Here is an 18925-nt window from a genome sequence, read left to right as displayed (position 1 = left end):
TCATTAATCTCGAGCTAATGAGATAGGGAGGCTGGGCCACGCCGCTGGCTCGCTCCGAGGGGGAAGGGGAGCTCTGCGCCTGCCGGACGGCTGCTCGGCGATAGCCCTGCCTGGCCCTCCAGGCAGCGCGGAGACCAGCCGCCGCAGATAAGAGACCCCGCTCCCAGGCCCGCCCGGGGCCGGCAACTCCCCGGGGGCCGCGGCCGGCCGCAGCCCGGCAGGGAGGCTGTGGGAGAGTCGGTCGCGCGCGCCAGCACGTCCCCTCCGTGCAGCCCACGGCCACGCGGAGCGGGGCGCGACCCTGCCCCAGCGCGCCCCGGGATTGAGAGTCGGCGAGGGCAGCGCGGCTCTGCCCCGTCCCCAAGCGCTCTCCGGGCCGCTGGAGCCACCGGCTCTTCCAGGCCGCTGGAGCGGGAGGCAGCTGCCTCCAGGCCTCGCTTCGGGCACCTCCGCGCAGGGACGCGGGCACGGCACCCAGGGCCAGCTCGGCGCGGCGAGGGACCCTCCCCGGGGGCACAGCCGGCTCCCGACGCGCAGGGCAACCCGCACGTTTCCAGGGGCCCTGCTGCAGCCTCCCGCTAGACGGGCAGGGAAAGACGCCAACAACGGCTCGCTTGCTCTTTGAAACCTCTACAAACATGTTTACTATGAGATGCCACCTCCAAATCCCTTCTGCGTTTCCTTCCCTGCTTTCCCAAGCATTCGAGGGATGCGAATCTTCCTGGGGTGAAGCAAGGCTTCACAAGAGCAATTTAACTCCGCTTTAATCCAAGCATGAACCGCCAGCATGTGCTAAAGAAACGATCAAATTATAGTTAAGCACCTTCAGAGCGGCTCCGAAACGACAAAACCCCAGAGCACGGCAGAGTCGTGGCTTCAGGCTGCGACTGCCAGGACCGCGCTGCGCCCGGGCAGCACGCGGAGCGCAGGGGGCACCCGGCCCGCACCGCTGCGGGAGCGCGGCCGATCAGAAAAGCCCTTTCCGCCCGCTTCGGAGCTGTGTTTTGCACCAGTGCAATTACAAACCCTCCCACGGGCCAAGCCAGCTTTGACAGAGCAGCAGGACTGCTCTACGCTTCCTCCTCTGGCGGGAGCCGTGCCATAGCCGTCCCCAGGAAAAGCACGGCTTCGATGAGTCAGAATTAGGGGGCAGCAGGAACACGCCGGCTCCTTCCCCGCACGGCAGCCTGCCTTAACTTGGACACGATCTCCTCAACGCTCCGGCTCCTGCGGACGAAGGTAGGGAGGGAGGGAGCCGGCCGTGCCTCCGCCAGCCGCACTAGCTCCATGTATGGGCATTCGCTCCCCAGCAAAAACGCCTCGTTTCTGCTGAGCTCGGAGCCCGCTTCCACCGCGGCCTCGCCAGACCCCCGCGCCGCGAGGTCCTAGACGCGTGCCGCCGTTCGGGACAGCCCAGCCCGCAGCCGCGTTTCCCTCCAAAGCAGCCCCCGGCCGTGCCGCGGCGCTCCGGCAGCGGCGCTTCCAGGGACCGGGAGTGCCCAGCCGCCGGAGCACCCGCCGTGCTGCAGGGAGCCCCTTCCGCCAGCGCGGTTTGCTCCGCACAAACTCCCGTGCGGACGGGAGCGGGGAAACACGGCCGGCCGTCCTCTCCCGGCTGAGCGGGCCGCAGTCCCCACGGCTCAGCCCTCCGCCTCGCGCACGACCTGCCAGGAGAGCTGCTCGCAGCGTCAATTGTCACTTGTTTCTTTGCTAATCCCCTTTGATAAAAAACGGAGGCATTTGATACGGCGCCGTGCGACTCGAAAAGGGAGCGAGGGCTCCCCGAGCAGCTGCCCCCAGGCAGGCGCTTGCGGAGGGGAGGCGGCCGGCACGGGCAGCAGCGCATCTGCCAGGACGTCTGTCCCGGAGGGAGCGGGAGCCGGTCCCGGGAGACGCGCGTCCCCAGGAGCCCCGCCACGGCTCCGGCACGGCCTCTCCTGCCGCCGGCGAGACGGGGCCGCGAGGCGGAGCGGAGGGGCCGGGCGCTCCTGCACGGGGCCGTCGGCAGCGCAATCCCGTTTACGCTGGAAAGGGGAAATCACCTCGAGCGCGCCAGGGACGCTGCAGCTGCCGCTGCAGATTGGGCACTCAGATTACGCCCCGCTTCCCCCGCAGCGCCGCTGCGAAGCGGCTGCATCCGTTCGCAAACCTGCCTTTCCCTCCTCAATCTCGCGCTCGCAAACAGGCTGCCGCCGCGACCAGCCGCCATGCCGGCAGCACCGCGGCTCCCCGACGGCGCTGCCGCCTCCGAGCCCAGCCGGGACCGACGCCGGGGCCGCAGGAGCTGCAGCAGCAGCCCCGCAGCGGGGCCGAGGGGTCCGGGCGCAGGGCTTCCCCTCGCGGCACGGCCGCTGCCCGGCCGGCTGACCTCTGCCCGGGCCTCAGTTTCCCTCCTACCGTATCATCTCCATCTTGTCAGTTCAGATCACAAGCGTTTTGGGGCAGGGATCCTCCCTTATCTGCATACGCAGGGCTGAAGCCGTGGGGCCCCAGCCGCCGCCTCGGCTCCCGGCACCGCACGGCAGCAGCTCCTCGGCTGACGAGCCCGCGCCAGATCGCGGGGCAAATCCGCTCCGGGGGGACGTCTTCCCGCGGCAGCACCTCCCCGAAACAAAGCCGGGAGGCTCTTCCGCTCCCCCCCCGTTTACAAGAAAGAGGCCGCGAGCTCCATTCACAGAGCCGCGGATCAAAACTAGAGCAAGACTCATTCCCCAGCCACGTGCTCCGCCGGCCCCCCGCGCCGCGGCGGGGCCTGTTCTGCTATGAGTCGCCGGAGCAGCCCGCGCGCGGCCGGGGTCAGAGCGGGCACCGGGCCCAGCGCTGCTGCCAGCGCGGCCGGGCGCCGTCCCTCGGCTCGAGGCTGGCAGAGGGGGGCCGGGCGGAGCGGGACTGTCCTCCAGCCGAGCCGGGGTGCCAGTCCCCGTGTCCAGCGGTCGGGGGACACGGCAGCAACTCTGAAAAGACAAAAACCAGCCAGAAGAGGAGGGGCAGGAGGCGCAGGCAGAGCCCCGGCCCAAAGCCTCCCCCCTTCCTCCCCGTCCGTCACCGCCCTTGCTGCTGACCCCCCCGGAGCCAGGTGCTGCTCCGGGCGCCGGAGCGGAGCCGTCCCGCGCCGCGTCCGACGCAGGAGACGCCGGGCCACCCCCGGGGCCGGCGCTCGGTGACACCACGCTGTTAAGGGGCGCGAGGACGGCGCGGCGCTTCGCACGGAGCCTTTTCCCCCCGGCGCGGGCCCGGACGCCCGAGAGCTCGAGCAGGGCACAGCCCCCTCCGCAGAGCGGGGCCGCCGCGGGGACGGGGAGACCCCGCCGGAGAGCGGCGCGCGCGGCGGAGGGGCGGGGAGGCGGCAGCAGCCCGGGTCGAGGCGGCCGCCGACCCCGGCGACCTTGGGCCACGGGCCCTTTGTCCCTGCGCGGGAAGGGCAGCTCCGCGGGGACGGCTCCCGTTACCGCCCCGCGCGGAGGCGGCGGAAAGGCGAGCGCGCTCGGAGGCGGGAGCGGGGCGGCGGCGGGGATCCCGGCGGCGGATCCCACGAGGGCAGGTGCCCGGGGAGCGACGGCGGCTACGCCGGGCTAAAAATAAGCCGCGGCAGGCCGCCGGGGCGGGCGACCGCGGTTTGACGGACGGGGCTATTGTGCGGCCCGCACTGCTCGCACCCGCGCAGCGGCCTGCAGCTGGACCCCCGCCTCCCCTTCCCCCCAAACCCCACGGTTTCAGCTTACACCGAGCCCCTTTGAGGAACAATCAAAAGATCAACACCGCGGAGGCAGAGAAGTGTTAGCTAACACCGCTCCGAATTCGAGGAGGGGCGGGAGAGCCGGGGAGAGCCCGGACCAGCCTCGTCCCCCCGGATCCCCAGGGAGAGGCCCATGGGCGGGCGGCCCCGGCCCGGCGGCTGCTCCCGCTCCGGCTCAGCCGAACCAGCCGCCGGGGAGAGCGGTTCTCCGCTACGAACCCGACCGGAGCAGCTCGGCCTCGGTGCTGCCGGGGAGCCCGGCGGGAGCTGGCGTTAACGCCCCGCCGAAGCCCCCGGGACCTGCAGCCGGGGCGGGAGGGAGAGGGGATACCTCACCCCCATGCCACGACCGGGAACGGCACCGGCTGGCTCGTCCCCCGCGAGGGCCTCGGCTGGACACGGCGCTGCTGCCTCGCGGGACGCCCGGAGCGGGAGCTCGCGGCAGCACCGAGGCCACCGGCGGCGGCTCCCGGCCGAGGCCAACGCGGAAGCGCAGGTGGGACGGGCAGGGCCGCGGTGCCCCCCCGCAGCATCCGCGTCCCGCTCCGGGCGCGGGGAGCTCCGGCGCGTCGGGCCCAGCCGCGAGCCCGCACGTGGCCCCGGTCGGACGCGGTGTTTCGTAACAGCGGGGCCGCGCGTCGCCGAGCGCTGAAACCAAGAAACGAGCCGTGTTACGACCGAGCACAAAGGAAACGGCAGACCGCAGCCCGAGCGAGCCGGCTGCAGCCCGAGCGCCGGCGCCATCGCGGCCGCGGCGCGGGGGAAAGTCCACCCGGCGGGCGCCCGGCAGCGAAACGCGGGGGCGAGCAGCGCCGGGGCCGGGGGCGGTCGCGGCTGGCGGTGGCGGTGGGCGCCGTCACCGCTCCGGGCGGCTCCTGTCCTGCCGGCGCGCAGACCACCGCCGTCCTCCTCCTCCTCCTCCTCCTCCTCCTCCTCCTCCTCGCCGAGGCCGCAGGAGGCCCCGGGGCCGCCCGGGCACCGCGGCTCGGGCCCGGCCCTGCCCAGGCCACAGCTGCCCGGGGCGCGGAGCCCGGCGGAGGGGCGAGCGCGGCCCCGGGGCCCCCGCGCCACCGGCCCCGGGGCGCGGCGGGGCCCCCGAGCGAGGGGCCGGGGCAGCGGTGACCCCCCGGAACCGGGCCGGGGGTCCCGCGGGGGGCGGTAACGGGCCAAGGAGGGGCCCGGCCCGAGGCCCCGGCGGGTCGGTGCCGACCTCGGCGCAGGGGCCCCGGCCGGCGTCGCCCAGGAACGTGGCCGGTAACCGACGGCGGCGCGGGGGGGGGGGGGGGGGGGGCGCTCAGCGGGGCCGGTAACCGACGGCAGGGGCGGGGGGGGGGGGCGGCAACCGATCTCGACCGGGGCACGAACGCGGCCGGTAACCGATCACAGCGGGGGGGCCCGGCCCGGCCACCAGTAACCGAACGCCGCGGGGGGGGGGGGGGGGGGCGTGCTGGTGCCGCGGCCCGTAACGACCGGGGGGGCGGTGTCCGGCCCGGTCCGGCCGCCGGTAACGACCGCGGGGGGGGGGGGGGGGGCAGGCCGGGCCCGCGGGCGGCGGTGCACAAAGGCGGCGCGGCGCGGCCCCCCGCCCCGGCGCGGCCCCGCTTACCCGGTGCAGGCTGGGCGCCGCGAAGCCGCATAGCAGCCGCGGCCGCCCGGGGCTCGGGCTGCGGCGGGGCCGGGGCTGCGGCGGGGCCGGGCTGCGCTCGCTGCCCGCACGGCGGCTGCTCTCATCGCGGGCGGGCGCCGGGGCCCGGCACCGCCCCGCCCCGCCCCGCGCGCCCCGCCCCGCGCCTCCCATTGGCCCGCCGCCGCCCGCCCCGCCCCGCGCGGCCCCGCCCCGCCTCCCCATTGGCCCGCCGCCGCCGCCGCATGCAAATGTCGCGCCCCGCCGCCGCGGGGACGACCGGGAGCGCACCCGGAGCGCCGCCCCGCGGCGGGTCGCGCGGCCCGGGCTCCCCCGCGCAGGAGCGCCGGGCCGGGGGACGCGGCCCCTTTAAGCGACGCGCGGCGGCGGCCCGGCCGGTTTAAAGGGGCCGCGGCGCCAGCGCCGAGCACCGGCGCGGACCCACCGGGGGCCACGGCCGCGCGGCGCCTCTGCCACGCAGCGCGCTGCAACGCGACGCGCCTTCCTGCACGCAGCGCGCTTGCACGGCAATGCAGCGCCCGCCTGCGCGTGCAGCGCGAAGCACGCTCGCATGCAACGCAGCTGCCTGTGCGCGCAGTGCAGCGTGCAGCGGTGCATGCCGTGCAGCGCGTGCCTGCACATGCAATGCAGCACGACCCAGCGCATGCACTGCAGCATGCACCTGTACATGCCATGCACGTGTGCCATGCAACACGCACGCCAGGCCCAGGCAGGTGCAGCTCGCCCGGCTGTGCGCAGCTCCCAGCCCGGCTCCTGCCAGGGCTCGCAGGGCTGCAGCCCGGTGCAGCCGTGGAGTAACCAGGAGCCTCGCGAGCGCGATCTGCGCAGCTCCGCCGGCCGCCCCGGCCCACGTCCGGCCCAGCCTGACCCCCGCGGGAACTGCAGCGTCGGCAGCCCGCAGCCGGGCGGGGGGCAGGAGGCTCCGGTGCTCCAACGCGGCCCGTGTTTGAGCCTCCAGCACCCCCTCGCCGCTGCTCTGCCCCCCGGCCCGCGAGGCCTGGCCCGGCAGGGCTGCCGCTGCCGCGAGACCGTGGGCGCCCGAGCTCGTGCTGCTGCTGCCCCCCGCGAGGGCGGCAGGCACCCGTGTGCAGGGGCCTCGCTCCCTGGCGCTGGGGCAGGCAGAGGGCAGCTCGCCTCCCTGCCGTGCCGCAGCCCCGGCCGTCGCCCTGCTGCTGGATGCGCTGGCGGATGTTATCTTTGCCACTGTTTAGTATCTTGCAGGAAATTAGCTTATTTCAAACAAACAAGCTGCTACCAGGGGACCTGAATGTTTTATAAACACGGCTCGTTTCCTGCCGTCGATCTCCCAAGTCGCGGCTCGGTGCTGGCTCCGCGGGGACGTTCCCTGACGCAGCCCCGGCCCCGTCTCGCCAACGGCCGCGGGACCTGAGGTGCTGCTTTCCGCCCCTGACCGGCCCCGAGTGCCCTGACCGGCCTCGCGCTCCCAGGCCAACCGCAGCGGCGGCGGCTCTCACGGCTGCGCCATGGGCCGCCCGGGCGCCCCGGACACCCCCCGGCCCCTCTGCGGCCCCCGAGCCCGGCAGGGGACCCGAGCTGCCTGCGCCGGGCCGACGCTGCCCCTGGGGCTGCCTCTCCCCAACTCCCCGCTCATCTGCCGCTCGGCCGGCGTGAAAACGCCCCGACCCGAATCTGCCCGCAGCACCGGGGAGGGGGATCCGCACGCGCCGGGCGCAGAGCTCGCCCTCGGCCACCCCGCTCCACCGAGCAGCCTGAGATGTGGCCCGCGGCACCCCGCTGCGCCCAGCGCCCCGTCCCAGTGCGCCCAGCGCCCCGTCCCAGTGCCTCCAGGACACTGCCTCAGTTCTCCCAGTATGCCCCAGTGCCCCCAGCACCCCATCCCAGTGCCTCCAGGACACTGCCTCAGTTCTCCCAGTATGCCCCAGTGCCCCCAGCACCCCATCCCAGTGCCTCCAGTGCCTCCAGGACACTGCCTCAGTGCTCCCAGCATGCCCCAGTGCCCCCAGCACCCCATCCCAGTGCCTCCAGTGCCTCCAGGACACTGCCTCAGTGCTCCCAGTATGCCCCAGTGCCCCCAGCACCCCATCCCAGTGCCTCCAGGACACTGCCTCAGTGCTCCCAGTATGCCCCAGTGCCCCCAGCACCCCATCCCAGTGCGCCCAGTGTCCCTAGCACAGCACCCCAGCGCTCCCAGCGCCCCCAGTACGCCATCCCAGTGCTCCCAGTCCCTCCTGTACACCGCCCCAGTCCTCCAGTGCTCCCAGTGCCCCCAGGACAGCACCCCAGTGCTCCCAGTGCCCCCAGCACCCCGCCCCAGTGCTCCCACTGCTCCCACCACGCCCCCGCCGCCCGCAGCCCCCACGCGCAGCGCCCGGGGGCGGAGCCAGGGCCCGCCCCAGCCCCCGCCCCGCCCCTCTGACGCCACTTCCGGGGCGGGGCGCCGCAGGCCCCGGCGCCGCGGCCCTTTTAAGGCCGGAGCCGGGCGGGCGGCGCGGGCCGCGGGCCGGGCGCGGCCATGGTGGTGCTGCCGGGGGGCGCCGCGGGGCGCGGCCGGGCCCCCGAGGAGCCCTGCCGGTGAGCGGGGCCGCGGGGCGCCGGACGAGGGGTGTCTGTGGGGCTGGCCGTGGGGGGGTCGGGGTGTCAGTGGGGCTGGGCCTGGGCCTGGGCCTGGCTGTGGCCCTATGAGGGGGGGTGGGATGCGTGTGGGGCTGTCTGGGGGTTGGGGGGGCTGTGGGGCTGGCTGTGGGGCAGTTGGTTTGTCCGTGGGGCTGGCTGTGGGCCTGCCCGCAGGCCGTCGCTAGGGCAGGCTGTGGGGTGGCCATGGGTGACCTGTGGCCCTGCCGTGGGGCGGCTGTGGGTGTCCTCAGGCTGGAGCAGTGGGTCGGTGGCCCCCTGCCTGCGGGCTCTGTCCCCCTGGGCCTGGCTCCCTGTGAGGGGTGAAACCTGCTGGTTTCTGCCCCTTGGCCTCAAAGCAGCGTTTTGCAGCCTGGAAACGCTGCCAGCAGGTGCCCCCCACACTGGTCCCTGGGCTGGGGGGTTTCTGCACTGGGGGAGCCTGTCCTCGGCTCCCGGAGGGGAAACTGAGGCAGGGACGTGCCGAAGGCACCTGCGAGCCGGAGCGGGGGGTGCCCTGAGCGCGGGGCAGAGCAGGAGGGCGCTGGCGATGGGAGGCTGCTCTGTCCCCGGAGACCTTTTGCCCCGTCAACCAGGAACGGGGAAGCGCCGGGGCCTGAAGGCGTTTGTGTCAGAGGCGAGGGCAGGCGATCAGGGTAATGAGCTAATTATTGTTTATCCTGCTGAAGGTCGCAGGTGCTTTGCGGGGAGGCGACGTGAGGACGAGCGAGCAGAGAGGCCGCGTGCTGTGGGGGAACCGGTCACGGTTCCCCCGGAGCCGCCGGCTCCCTGGCCCTGCGGATAACTGGGCATCCCGTGTGTGTGGCATGGACAGCCGGCAGCTCCTGCAACGGCAGGAGAACCCAGCCGGGCTTTCGGCAGGCTGTGGTTGCCATGGAAGGAGGCAGTTGCTGGCTGTGTGAGCAGAAAGTCTAGAGCAAACCTGCCCTAAAGCATCTGCCGCGGTCTGGGAGCCACCAGGCCTGCGTCCCTGGGGCTCCGCGGTTGTTTCCGCTCCTGGGAGCGAGTGGGAGTTGTCCTCGTCATGGCATCCCTAGCTCCGGGCTTCCGAGCTGTTGCTTGCGAGGGTGGAGGTGGACTTTGTCCTCTCAGAGTCTCCTGCTGTTTCGGTGCTCGTCCGAGAGGCCGGGGTGAGGCCGGGGAGTGCCGGTGCCTAACCGGCAGGAAAGGGAACTTGCCGGCAGGGCTGGTGGTGCCAGCAGCATCTGAGGGCTTGAAGGAAGTGACCGTGTAGCGAGTCTGTCTTGAGCCCTTCTCTCAGCGCGGGTGTGGGTGGCCAAGAGGAACTGCAGTGAGCGAGGGGGCAGGCTCCCCCCGAGAGGAGCCTGCTGTGGAAGTCGGCAGAGGACATGGGAGTCTTGGCCCAGCAAGTAACTTGGGGGCCAGGAGAGACGTTCTGCAGAAAACCTGCCTGTTTCAGGGCGACAGCAGGCAGTTGCAGCCTGAGTTGAGCTTGGCTCGGTGCTGGGGCTTGCATGTAAGGGGATCTCGACTCCGAAGTTACCTATACAGGGCCTGGAAACGGAGCTCATCCAAGACTTGCTCTTTGCTCCTGGCGGGGCGCCGAGCCCGAAAAGCCCGGCTGTGCTGGCACAGTCCGAAGGTCACGGTCACCTGCGGCTCTCCCAGATTGGAAATGAATCCAGCCGTTGGGCGGCCGGGCGACGCTGCAAGGCTCCAGCCGCACTGACTCATTCGCCCGCCGCTCGGCGGGGCCCCAGCGAGGCGGCTGCTGGCTGCTCGTGCGGCTTCCGGCCCAGCCGAGCAGCGACGCTCCTCATCAGACCCAGCAGCAAACCTTGCGCTGTGTTTTGCGTTGTTGGCTGCGCACGAGCTGCGCCACAACCCCTGGGTTTGGGATGGGGACGGCGGCTGTGCAGGAGCTGGTGGTGGAGGGGGCCCTGCAGCTAGAGTCCTAGAGCTGCTGCCAGGCTGTGAGTGCTCCTGCTGTGGTGACTCTTGCCCAGCTATTTAACTTTTTTCCTCCTTCCTCCAACAGAGGAAAACTTCCTTGTTATCCCATTGCCCTGAGTTAGGGCTCCGTCATCTACAAAAACAGAATAAATATGTACTGTGTCGCCATGGACTCCTTGTCTTTGAAGGGCTCCTGTAAGCCATGGAGGTGAATGCAGTGGTCCCTGGTGAGCTGTGGCTGCCTCCTGGGAGTGCCAGGCCCCCAGCCCCCCTGCTCTGTGCACGCAGACCTCTGCACTGAGGCCACAGATAACGTGTTCCCCTTCAGCTTCCTTGATATCAAAAATTGATCCACAAGCCCTGATAATCTTTTGTTTGTCGCTTAGATTAGAGCTCTCCACCCTGGTCTGTTAGTCATCACTGGAGCTGCGTGCATTCCTGTTGCCTTCTTTGTGAGGCCATCCCTGCTGCTTTTCTTTCCGGCTGGAAGCGAGGCAGAGGTTTTCTCACTTTTGTTTTTTTTCTCCCCAATATTAGAGGCCCAGTTGCTGCCCCATCCAGGGGAAGCAAAAAAAAATCAAGGTGCTGCAGTGAAGTAAGAAGCTGGCCCCCTTCCCAGGTTGCCCGCTGTAATCTGAGAGCGCAGCCTTCTCTGCTCCCAGATGTTGGGGACAGCTGTGCCAGCACTGTCGCAAGGCGGTGCCTGTTCTAGGCCTGGGCACTGAGGCTTTCCCAAGTGGCAGGACAAAATTAAGCTTTGAAAGGAAAACTGTTGCATTAAATGTCCAGTGAGCTTCTCACTGATCACTCAATTTAATCTTAACAGGAAATCAGCTAAATTATGGTCACTTCTGAATTGTGCACATAATAAATAATACCCTAAGCACAGAATTACAATGAATAAAAGCCAAGACACCTTTGTGTATCCGTGAATACTGGAGTCTTTCTGCTGGGGGTTGTAGCTTTATTGCAGTAAAGGCTGCTGCGGGGGCCAGGCTGGCAGGGCTGGCGTGTTGTGTTGTTTGGTGAATGTCTTGGCGCTGCTGAGGCGGTTCGGTGTCTGCTCTGTGCACCCGCCTGCTTGTGCCGCACGACAGCCGACGGTGCTGCTTGTTGCTGTGTCCATCGGCAGCTCTGCCCTGCTGACGGGAGCACAGCCCATCGCTCTTCAAGGATGAGCTTGGCTTCCTAATCCTTGTTCCCAGCTCTGCCCAGAGCTAGGACAGGTCCCAGGAGGATGGAGAACCTGCAAAAAAGGCTCTTATGCTGGTAGGGGAGGAGGGAAGACCTGGCTTATGAGGTGCAGCCACACCAGTGTAACAGCCCGGAGGGAAGAACCAGCCTCCTCTGGGGATGGTTATATGGCTAGGCCAGGTGTTAACTCTGCTCTTGTTTATCTGATGGAAAACGGTACACTCTGGGGGCCTCATGCCAGGCGAGGTGTTGCTGGCTCCCGGCAGTGCTCTCTGGCTGGGTGGTAGGAAAAGCACGGTTGGTGGGTACGTTCCGGGTCCCTCTCCCAACCTCGGGGGTGTCTGAGGTCCCGCTGCGTGGGGAGGTCAGCTGAGACGCGTCTCTGCTCGGTGGAGGTGAAAGTCTTTATTTTGCTTTACATACTGGTGGAGTTAATTACCCAGAACATCTTGCTGCTAATACACAGCTGCTTTGAACAGACCAAATCCTTGGAGCAGGACTTGGTTTAGCAGCGTAGCATGCCAATAAGGCTGGGGGCTGAATGGTGCAGGACCTGATGCAGGAGGACGTGGTGCTTATTCCACATAACTCTGATGGATGAAGCTCCCCTGTCTGCCTCTCCCGTCATCCCTAGCGTCCCCGCCGTGGTGGTCCCCATGCAGCTCCTTGTCCTCGCGTTCGTCGAGCTGTTCCGGGTCCTGGAGGTCTCGGGTGTGCTCAGTCCCTTCTGTCGTGTCTCTGCAGGAGGATCGAAGACTGCCTGCCTCCCCTGGAGGACTCTCCGTCCAAGAGGTTCTCTCCCTCCAAGCGAAAGCAGTATTATATCAACAAGGCCATCCGCAACTCGGACCTCATCCCCAAAGCCAAGGGGCGCAAGAGCCTGCAGAGGCTGGAGAACAGTAAGGATCTGTGGGCTCCAGGCAGCCTCGGGGAGCTAACTCCTCCCGTGCTGGGTCTCTCCGGGGCTGCCTGCGGTGTTAGGCAGGTGGAATCTGCCCTGAATCCTCTTGCTCTCCTCCGTGCTGCACAGCGCAAACAGAAGTGAGGCTGAAGATGCAGGGCCTTTCTGAAGGCGCTCCCTCCTGACCCCTGTTTTTCTCTCCTAGCTCGGTATCTCATGACGCTTTTGGAGCGAGACGAATGTGGGAATGATGAGGGAGAGCTTGCCCACTCCGCTACCCCGAGCATCTTCACTGAGGCCTGTAACAACGAGACCTACGTGGAGGTAGGACACGGATGTCTGTCCAGCTCAGGGCTTGTTCAGGAGACCTTGCCGGGTGCAGTCCCGGCGGCACACGGTGTTTGTACCTTTCAGTCCTCTGGTCGGAGGAGCCCTCTTCCTCCCCGGGCTGAAGCAACCTTCCCAAACCCGAGCAGTGTCCTCATGTCAGGGGTGGCATCCGAGTGCCTGGTGCCCGGCTGCAGCCGTGTGGTGCAAAGGGGAGGTCAGGTCTTAGGGCTCTGGTGCTGTGGGGCAGGGGGGACCGCTGTGCAGTCCGATCTGCTCGGGGTGCAGGGCCAAACTTGCAGTGTGAGAGGTGGGTCCTGCTCAGAGCTGAAGCTGGCGTGGAGGACTGCGCCGGCAGGGCTGGCCGGGCCTGCGAAGTGGAGTCTGCTGCCATCTCCGACAGTGCCTGCAGCACTGCTGTGCGCTCCCAGCGCTTGCAGCTTTGCACGGCTTGTGCATGCAGAGAGATTAACCCCATGTAGGCTGCAGCGCTTCCTTCAGTACAGGCCCCTTGCTAAACCCCTCTGTTGCTTCACTCTGCCCAGTTGGTACTGCAATATCTGCTCTGTAACCTGGTATTTTGAAACTTTGGCTTCTTTCCTATGTTCGATGTTCAGGGTTTTGACTCTGCATGGTCTCTGTGTGGACTGTGTGCACTCTTGGCTCTGCAGAAAGCTTTTATACAGGCCAGGCTTAGAAAGCCTAATGTAGACCTGGGTTGCGGCTGGATTGCATGGCTGGGCTATCATGGACTCCTGGCATCCTTTGTTAGCTAAATCTGCGTCTCCCCCCAGAGCAATTGTTTCAAGCTGTTATGTACAATTGGGACGTGAAGAGGCGAGGAGAAAGATTGTTGTTGCTGTGGCTTGTGTCAGCCACGATCTGCCTCCATGCTGGCTTGGGCAGTGTCACAGCTGCAGAGCTCTGCCCAGCCCCATTTGTTCATCTCCAGGAAGGGTGGTGGGGTTGGGGTGGGTGAAGAGGAGACTCGGGGGGATTCAGGTGGGGCTCTAAGTGGTGGCTGCACACAGCCGGGTGCTCCCTGGAGATGTCTCTGCAGTGGGGGTCTGGTGGCTTGTGTTGTCAGATCTGGAATGACTTCATGAACCGGTCAGGAGAAGAGCAAGAGAGAGTTCTGCTCTACCTGGAGGAGGAGGCCAGGAAGAAACACAAGAGGAAGCTGCCTGTGAAGAATGAAGACAAGTGGAAAGGTGTGGGGAGGGGAAGCTGGGCAGGGAGACCCTCTCCCTTTCCTCCCTGAGTGCTTGCGTGCGTTTTGGGAAGGGCTTTCTTTCCTGAGGGCTGCATCCTGCACCATCTGCCTGTGGCAGGGCCAAGGAGTGACTGAATTCAACCCTCAGATGCTGCAGGGAGGGCTTAGCACCTGGCAGACCCCCTCGAGGACCTGGGAGGGTTCGTGGGAGCTGGGAATGGCTGGAGTGACTGGCACAGCAGCCGTCCCCCAATTCTGCACTCACTGCGCTGCCTCCTGAATTTCAGCACTCTCCAAATGCTCCCCGTTGGGGCGGGTGTTGCTGGTCTGGGGATGAGTTTGTGCAGATCCACCTTCCACAGGCAAAGGAGGTGGCCAGCTGGGATCCTCTGGGGCGGTTAGGGAGATTTTGGTCGTCATCTGAGCAGTGATGCTGTTCTAGTCACTGCCATGTGGCTTCAACCAGCGCTAGCTCAGGGGCACTGGGAATGCAGGCTGTGTCCAAGTCCCTTCTTTTTTCTTTCCGCCGGCTCCAGAGCACCCTGCCTACACGCCCAAGGAGTGCTTCCAGCGCATCAGCCGCCGGCTTCGCTCCACCCTGAAACGAGGCAGGATCCCCATGGTGAGCCGGGGGTGCTGCCGGCGGGGCTGGGACGGGCAGGGCGCCGGGTGCCGGAGCTGCACGCGTGGCTTTGTCTGGGGACACGTCCTGAAGGTTCTCCACTGGACCTGGTGCGTGGGTGCCGAGCCAGAACAGGTGCCGAGTTCCAGATGAGCGCTGGGGAATGTGCTCTGATTCCCTCATAACCCCTGCACTGGTGGCTGGTTGGGAACAGCTGGTCGAATTTAACTCCCTGTGCGGATGGGTCTTCCCAGCTCCGTGTTCTCTGGTAGTTGCAGGACATTTTTACCTGCCAGTTTCCCGGTCTCCGCTCAATGAGCAGCTGGTAACGGGAAATGAAGCCTGTTCACCAACAGGGGCAACAAGGGAGGCTTTGGGGTGTTCGGAGGTGTCCAATTTGGACATCTCCAATTTGGACATTTGGAAGAACTCAGATGCATTTTTGAGAGGGGTTAAACTTCATAAGCCATTGAGTAGACAAATCTGAACTGGAAGACAAGCATGGCCTTGTGCCGCCTGGCGTGGGGAGCTGAGCTGCCACACGCAGCCCGTGTGCTGTGTGTACAGACACTTGTTTTCCTGGGCCCTGGGGGTGCCTGGCTCTCTGCACTCCTTCTCAATGGTGCTGTTTTCCTGCTCTGTTTGTTTTCCTTGCTCTAATTAGAGCCCTGTCTCTAAAAGCAGCCTCAGCTCCTCCTGCCTGTTGGCTTCTGCTCAATTTGTTCTCCAATGAGACTTGCATCTGCTGCTTGTCTCTGGGGTCACAGTGCTCCAAAGAGCTGCATTCAGGCCGATCTTTGACTGCCAGGAGGAAAGGAGATGCGAGGCACAAGGCTTTTCTAGCTGCTGCTGTTCTGAACGTGAGCCAACACTTGGCACACGAAGCATGGAGTCAGCAGGAGCCAGATTCTTCCCTGCCTCTGGGACTGGAAAGGGGAGATGTGGTTTATTTCCTCGTGCCTTTCTGCCGTCTCGTGTCTAGATTGTCTGCCTGGGAGCTGCTGGGAGTAACTGCTAGGGACTCCGAGGCCTCGTCGTGCTGGGGACTGTGCAGACGTGGCACAGGAAGACGGTTCTGATCACAAACCGCTTTGGGTTCTGCCCAGCCCCTTGCAACTCCTCAAAGGCAAAAACCACATGTCTGTGAGGGGTGCAGAGCTGTGTGGGGACAGAAGCTGCTTTGCTTGCCCAGGGGTGCTGGTTTGGACATGGGGAAGCAGCTTTTGCTCTGCAGCTTTTGCCTGTTGCTGCAGGATCTGAGCAGGGCCCTACCAGTGCTGCCCTCTCCATGCCGATGCCCTTTGGTTCTCCTTCCAGGGGACCCTGGAGTGCCTGGAGGAGGAGCTGCTGGCCTTTTTCTCCGTCACCCCTCACTCAGTTTACACAGCGTTGATGGACAACAGGTATTTCGGCAGTTTCCTTTGCGCTTGCTCCCTGTAGCTGATCCTTGAGATTACTGGGAGGAGTTGGGCAGGACAAAACATGGGGAGATGCTGGTATGAGAGGTGCCAACTCTAACTCTGCTGTTCCCCATCTCCCCCAGCTTCGAGCGACTCCTGCTCCACGCGCTCTGCCAGTACATGGACCTCGTCTCTGCCAGTAAGAGCCTCATGTTTGTTTGTTTGTGTTTTCCCCTTCTCTGCATCACTATCTCTTGTCTCCAGCTCAGTCTCTTCCTCCCTTCTTCCTCCCAGCCCCACCTTCTGCTGCGGCTCACAGATAACCCTGTTTCCTGCTCCAGCTGCCCGTAACTCCTTCGGGAGCCTCGGCTGTGCTTGCGCTGCTCAGCCAGAAGCCGTGGCTGCTGGGTGACGTCGGTCACGGCCTGGGGCCAGGCAGTCCCGGCAGTGCCTTGGCTGCTGTCCAGTTGCCCTTGCCAAGGGTGCAGGGAGGAGCAGCCCAGCTCTCCTGGGCTGACCTAACTGGGGCCGGATCCTGCCCCACATCCCGGGAGCTCAGCCCCTCTTGGGCCTGGGCTGTCCCCTCGCACAGAAGCTTGCGCCTTGTCCCCACCGTTCAGGGTTTGCTCTGTGCTGAGCATCCCTCCTGCTCCCAGCCACCCTGCACCTCTTCGGAGGCTCAGAGGCCGGGACGCCACGTGCGTGCAGCTCGTGTGGGCTGAAGTCCATCAGCCAGGATCGTGGCCAGGCCCAGTTCTGCCTACGGACATCTCCTTTGCAGCGGTGCAGCCGTGTCCCCTCTTGTTTTGGGGTTTGGATGGCTCAAAGCAACAGGCTGCTTGCTTGGCTCGCTCTCTTGTGGCTGCTGTGTCAGCCCACGGAGCGCAGCCATGCCTGCGCCTTGCCCCCGGGTTTCTTCAGAGGGTCTCGTTGCCAAGGCATCCTGCGAGAGGCACTGGCCTTTGTCTCTGCACAGGAGCCTTTGCCGCTCGGCGTTTCATTAACAGCTGCTTGTGGAAAATGCCGGGAGAGCTCTAATGATGTGAAGTGGAGCCTGCGGTGCCAGCAGGGATGCGTGGGGAGAGCTAGGGGATGGAGGGCACCGTTGCTCTTCATGCCCCTCTGCAGAGCATGGGGGAAACATGTTAGAAACAAGCTGCAGGGGCTCGTCGGGAAGAGCGGAGCAGCTGTGAGGAGGGAACTGCAGCTGGGCCGGGGTCCTGTGTTGGGATGCTGTGGGACCCCCGGCTGAGGGGCGGTGGCTTGCTCACTGCTCTGTCTTGCCCCCAGGTTCGGACATTGAAGGGAAACGCCAAATGAAAGTGAGCAACAAACACCACGTCTTCCTGCGCCCCGAGCTCCTGCTCTCAGACTACCTGGAGCAGATGAGCTGATACACCGAAGGATGCCCTGCCCCTCGCTTGGTGCGCTGAAGGCTTCGTTCATCTGCTCCTGGCCTCTCCCAGCTGCTTGGTCCCCGTCACCGGAGAAGCCTGGTCTGCTGTCCGCCTCTCACCTCGCACAGCGCAGGACTGCGAGGCGCAGCGCGGATCGGCTCCCTCCGTGCGCCCTGCTTTGGGGCTCTTCCCTTCCCCACCTCCGAGAGCGGATGCCCGAGACAACGGCTGTGACACGTGGTGCGAAGCAAGGCGCTTACAGCCGTGCTCTCCGTCCTGACGTAGCCCAGGCCTGCTCTGAGGAACAGTGCTCTGATCCCTCAGGGATACGTGGACTTGGCCCGCGGGCTTCGCCCCTGGCGAGCGCGGTCCGGACAGTGCGGGGCTGAACCTGGTGCACGCTGCCCTCCCAGCCCCTCCGGGTGCAGCCGAGGGGCGGAAAGGTGGGCTGAGAGCTGCTCATCTTGTCACACCGGGGTGGAAGCGTTTGCTCAGCTGCTGGCGTGCTTTCTGCAGAGGCCAGATTGTCTAGTTTTTTTTCTTTCCCCAGGCCAGTGCTCTCTGCTCGTGATCTGGCAGCGGGACTCCGGGCTGTGTGGTGCTGTGAGATACCGCCATGCTCGGGGCGCGAGGCGTGGGCGAAGCAGGTGCCTATCTGCCGTGCTTGCCCCGTTTCCCTGGTTGCTGCGCTGTTTCCCAGCGGAAGCTGCTCTGCCTGGAGAGTGTTTGTGTGTCTAATTATAGCCCAGGTGCTTTTAAAAATGAGCAGGCTGGACCGGAACCACCTCTGGCATTGTGGTGCGTCCGGGGTGATTTTGGCCCAGGTATTTCTGTGATGACGTAGTTCCTCACAGCTGCCGGCTCTTCCTCAGCCCAAAAGCGGCCGAGCAAACCCTGAGCGCGTGGAAGAGCCTCCGGCCTGTGGCCTGCCCGGAGGGGAAAGTGCTTTGCTTCAGGACCAGCAGTGTGACACCAGCAATGGAGCTTATGGTAAAGCTCAGCCCCTGCCCAGCTCCTCAGTAAAGGTACTGAAAGCAGCTTGGTGAGAAAAGAGCTGCCTCGGTTCTGGATTTAGACCCAAGACTGAGGGCTAGAGAGTAATCCAGAGGGGCAAGAACATTTGGACCTGGGTTGACAGGGACAGGAAAGAGATTTCTGCCTAAAGGGAAGCATCTGGGCCCGAGAGGCAGGACTGGGCATCCCTTCCCCGCTCTGAGCTCGGGGCCTCTTGCCCCCGTGTCTAAGCGCCGCAGCGGGAGGCAAAGCTCTCCTGCGGAGCCCTTGGTCTCCTGGCCAGCCTGGTCCGAGCTGCTGCTGCTGCTCTGGTTTGCAGTTGGCGTGAGAAGCTGGCACGCAGACCTGCCTTTTATTTGGGGGGTAATGGGCTGTTTTTAAATGTAATATAGCATGTCTTTTATATGTTTGTATGTGTACCGGTGCAGCCCGGCACCCCAGTGCCGCGTGGTCGGAGCTCCTGCCGGTTGCCCGCCTTGCTCGGCCGAGGGAGGCACCGGGGCAGAGCTCAACCTCCCGGCACAGCCGCCGTGGCCGCGCACGGGTGCTTGTGGGTGTTGTGTGTCCTGCATGTTGGTGCATGTCTCTGGTATGTGTCGAGGGCTCCCCACGCGTCTGCAGCAGCTGGAGACATGTGGGGCGGGGGCTCGCTCGGCCCCCGTCTGCAGCCTGCTCCTGCAGCGCGGGGGGCACCCGCCAGCCCCATTCGAGCCCAGCGGGTAAAGGAGCATCGCCGAGGATGGGGCAGCGGCGTGCCATGCTGTCACCCACCATGAATCCGCAGACAGAGCGGGGCTGGTGGGGGAAAGCTGGGAGTTGTCACTGCTCTTGTCTGTTTTGCGTGATGCAGAAACGGGTGGCGTTTATGCAGGAACAATAAACCACGGTGCTCCTGATGGCTCCTGGTGTCTCGTGCATCGCCTCGGGGCTGGGGTGGGGGTTTGGGATT

The 18925-nt window shown here is 65.9% G+C and overlaps 2 protein-coding genes across 4 annotated transcripts in view; one reads left to right on the top strand and one right to left on the bottom strand.

The window, feature by feature from the left end:
- Window positions 1-5493, bottom strand: part of ARID3A (AT-rich interaction domain 3A) — a 35967-nt gene extending 30474 nt beyond the window's left edge. The window contains exon 1 of one of the 2 annotated variants that reach the window (XM_064497417.1): window positions 5343-5493. The gene's annotated coding sequence lies outside the window, so the exon portion shown is untranslated. The remainder of the gene's footprint in view (window positions 1-5342) is intronic. The other variant, XM_064497418.1, reaches the window with a different exon arrangement.
- Window positions 5494-7777: 2284 nt separating this feature from the next.
- Window positions 7778-18872, top strand: R3HDM4 (R3H domain containing 4). Of its 2 annotated transcripts, none has more exons than XM_064497604.1 (8): window positions 7778-7934; window positions 11847-12001; window positions 12209-12327; window positions 13418-13541; window positions 14080-14165; window positions 15483-15568; window positions 15709-15764; window positions 16856-18872. In XM_064497604.1, exons 1-8 carry the CDS (start codon window positions 7876-7878, stop codon window positions 16957-16959), a joined length of 789 nt encoding a protein of 262 aa, XP_064353674.1. In that variant the 5' UTR covers window positions 7778-7875; the 3' UTR covers window positions 16960-18872. The 2 variants fall into 2 exon arrangements, with proteins under 2 accessions (XP_064353674.1, XP_064353673.1); XM_064497603.1 differs by having other exon boundaries at window positions 14074-14165.
- Window positions 18873-18925: the final 53 nt, after the last annotated feature.

This window comes from Dromaius novaehollandiae, chromosome 25 (genome assembly GCF_036370855.1).
Source record: "Dromaius novaehollandiae isolate bDroNov1 chromosome 25, bDroNov1.hap1, whole genome shotgun sequence".
NCBI classification, from domain to species: domain Eukaryota; kingdom Metazoa; phylum Chordata; class Aves; order Casuariiformes; family Dromaiidae; genus Dromaius; species Dromaius novaehollandiae.
The sequence above is the reverse complement of the archived record's forward strand: the minus strand, read 5'-3'. Positions and strand labels throughout refer to the sequence as shown.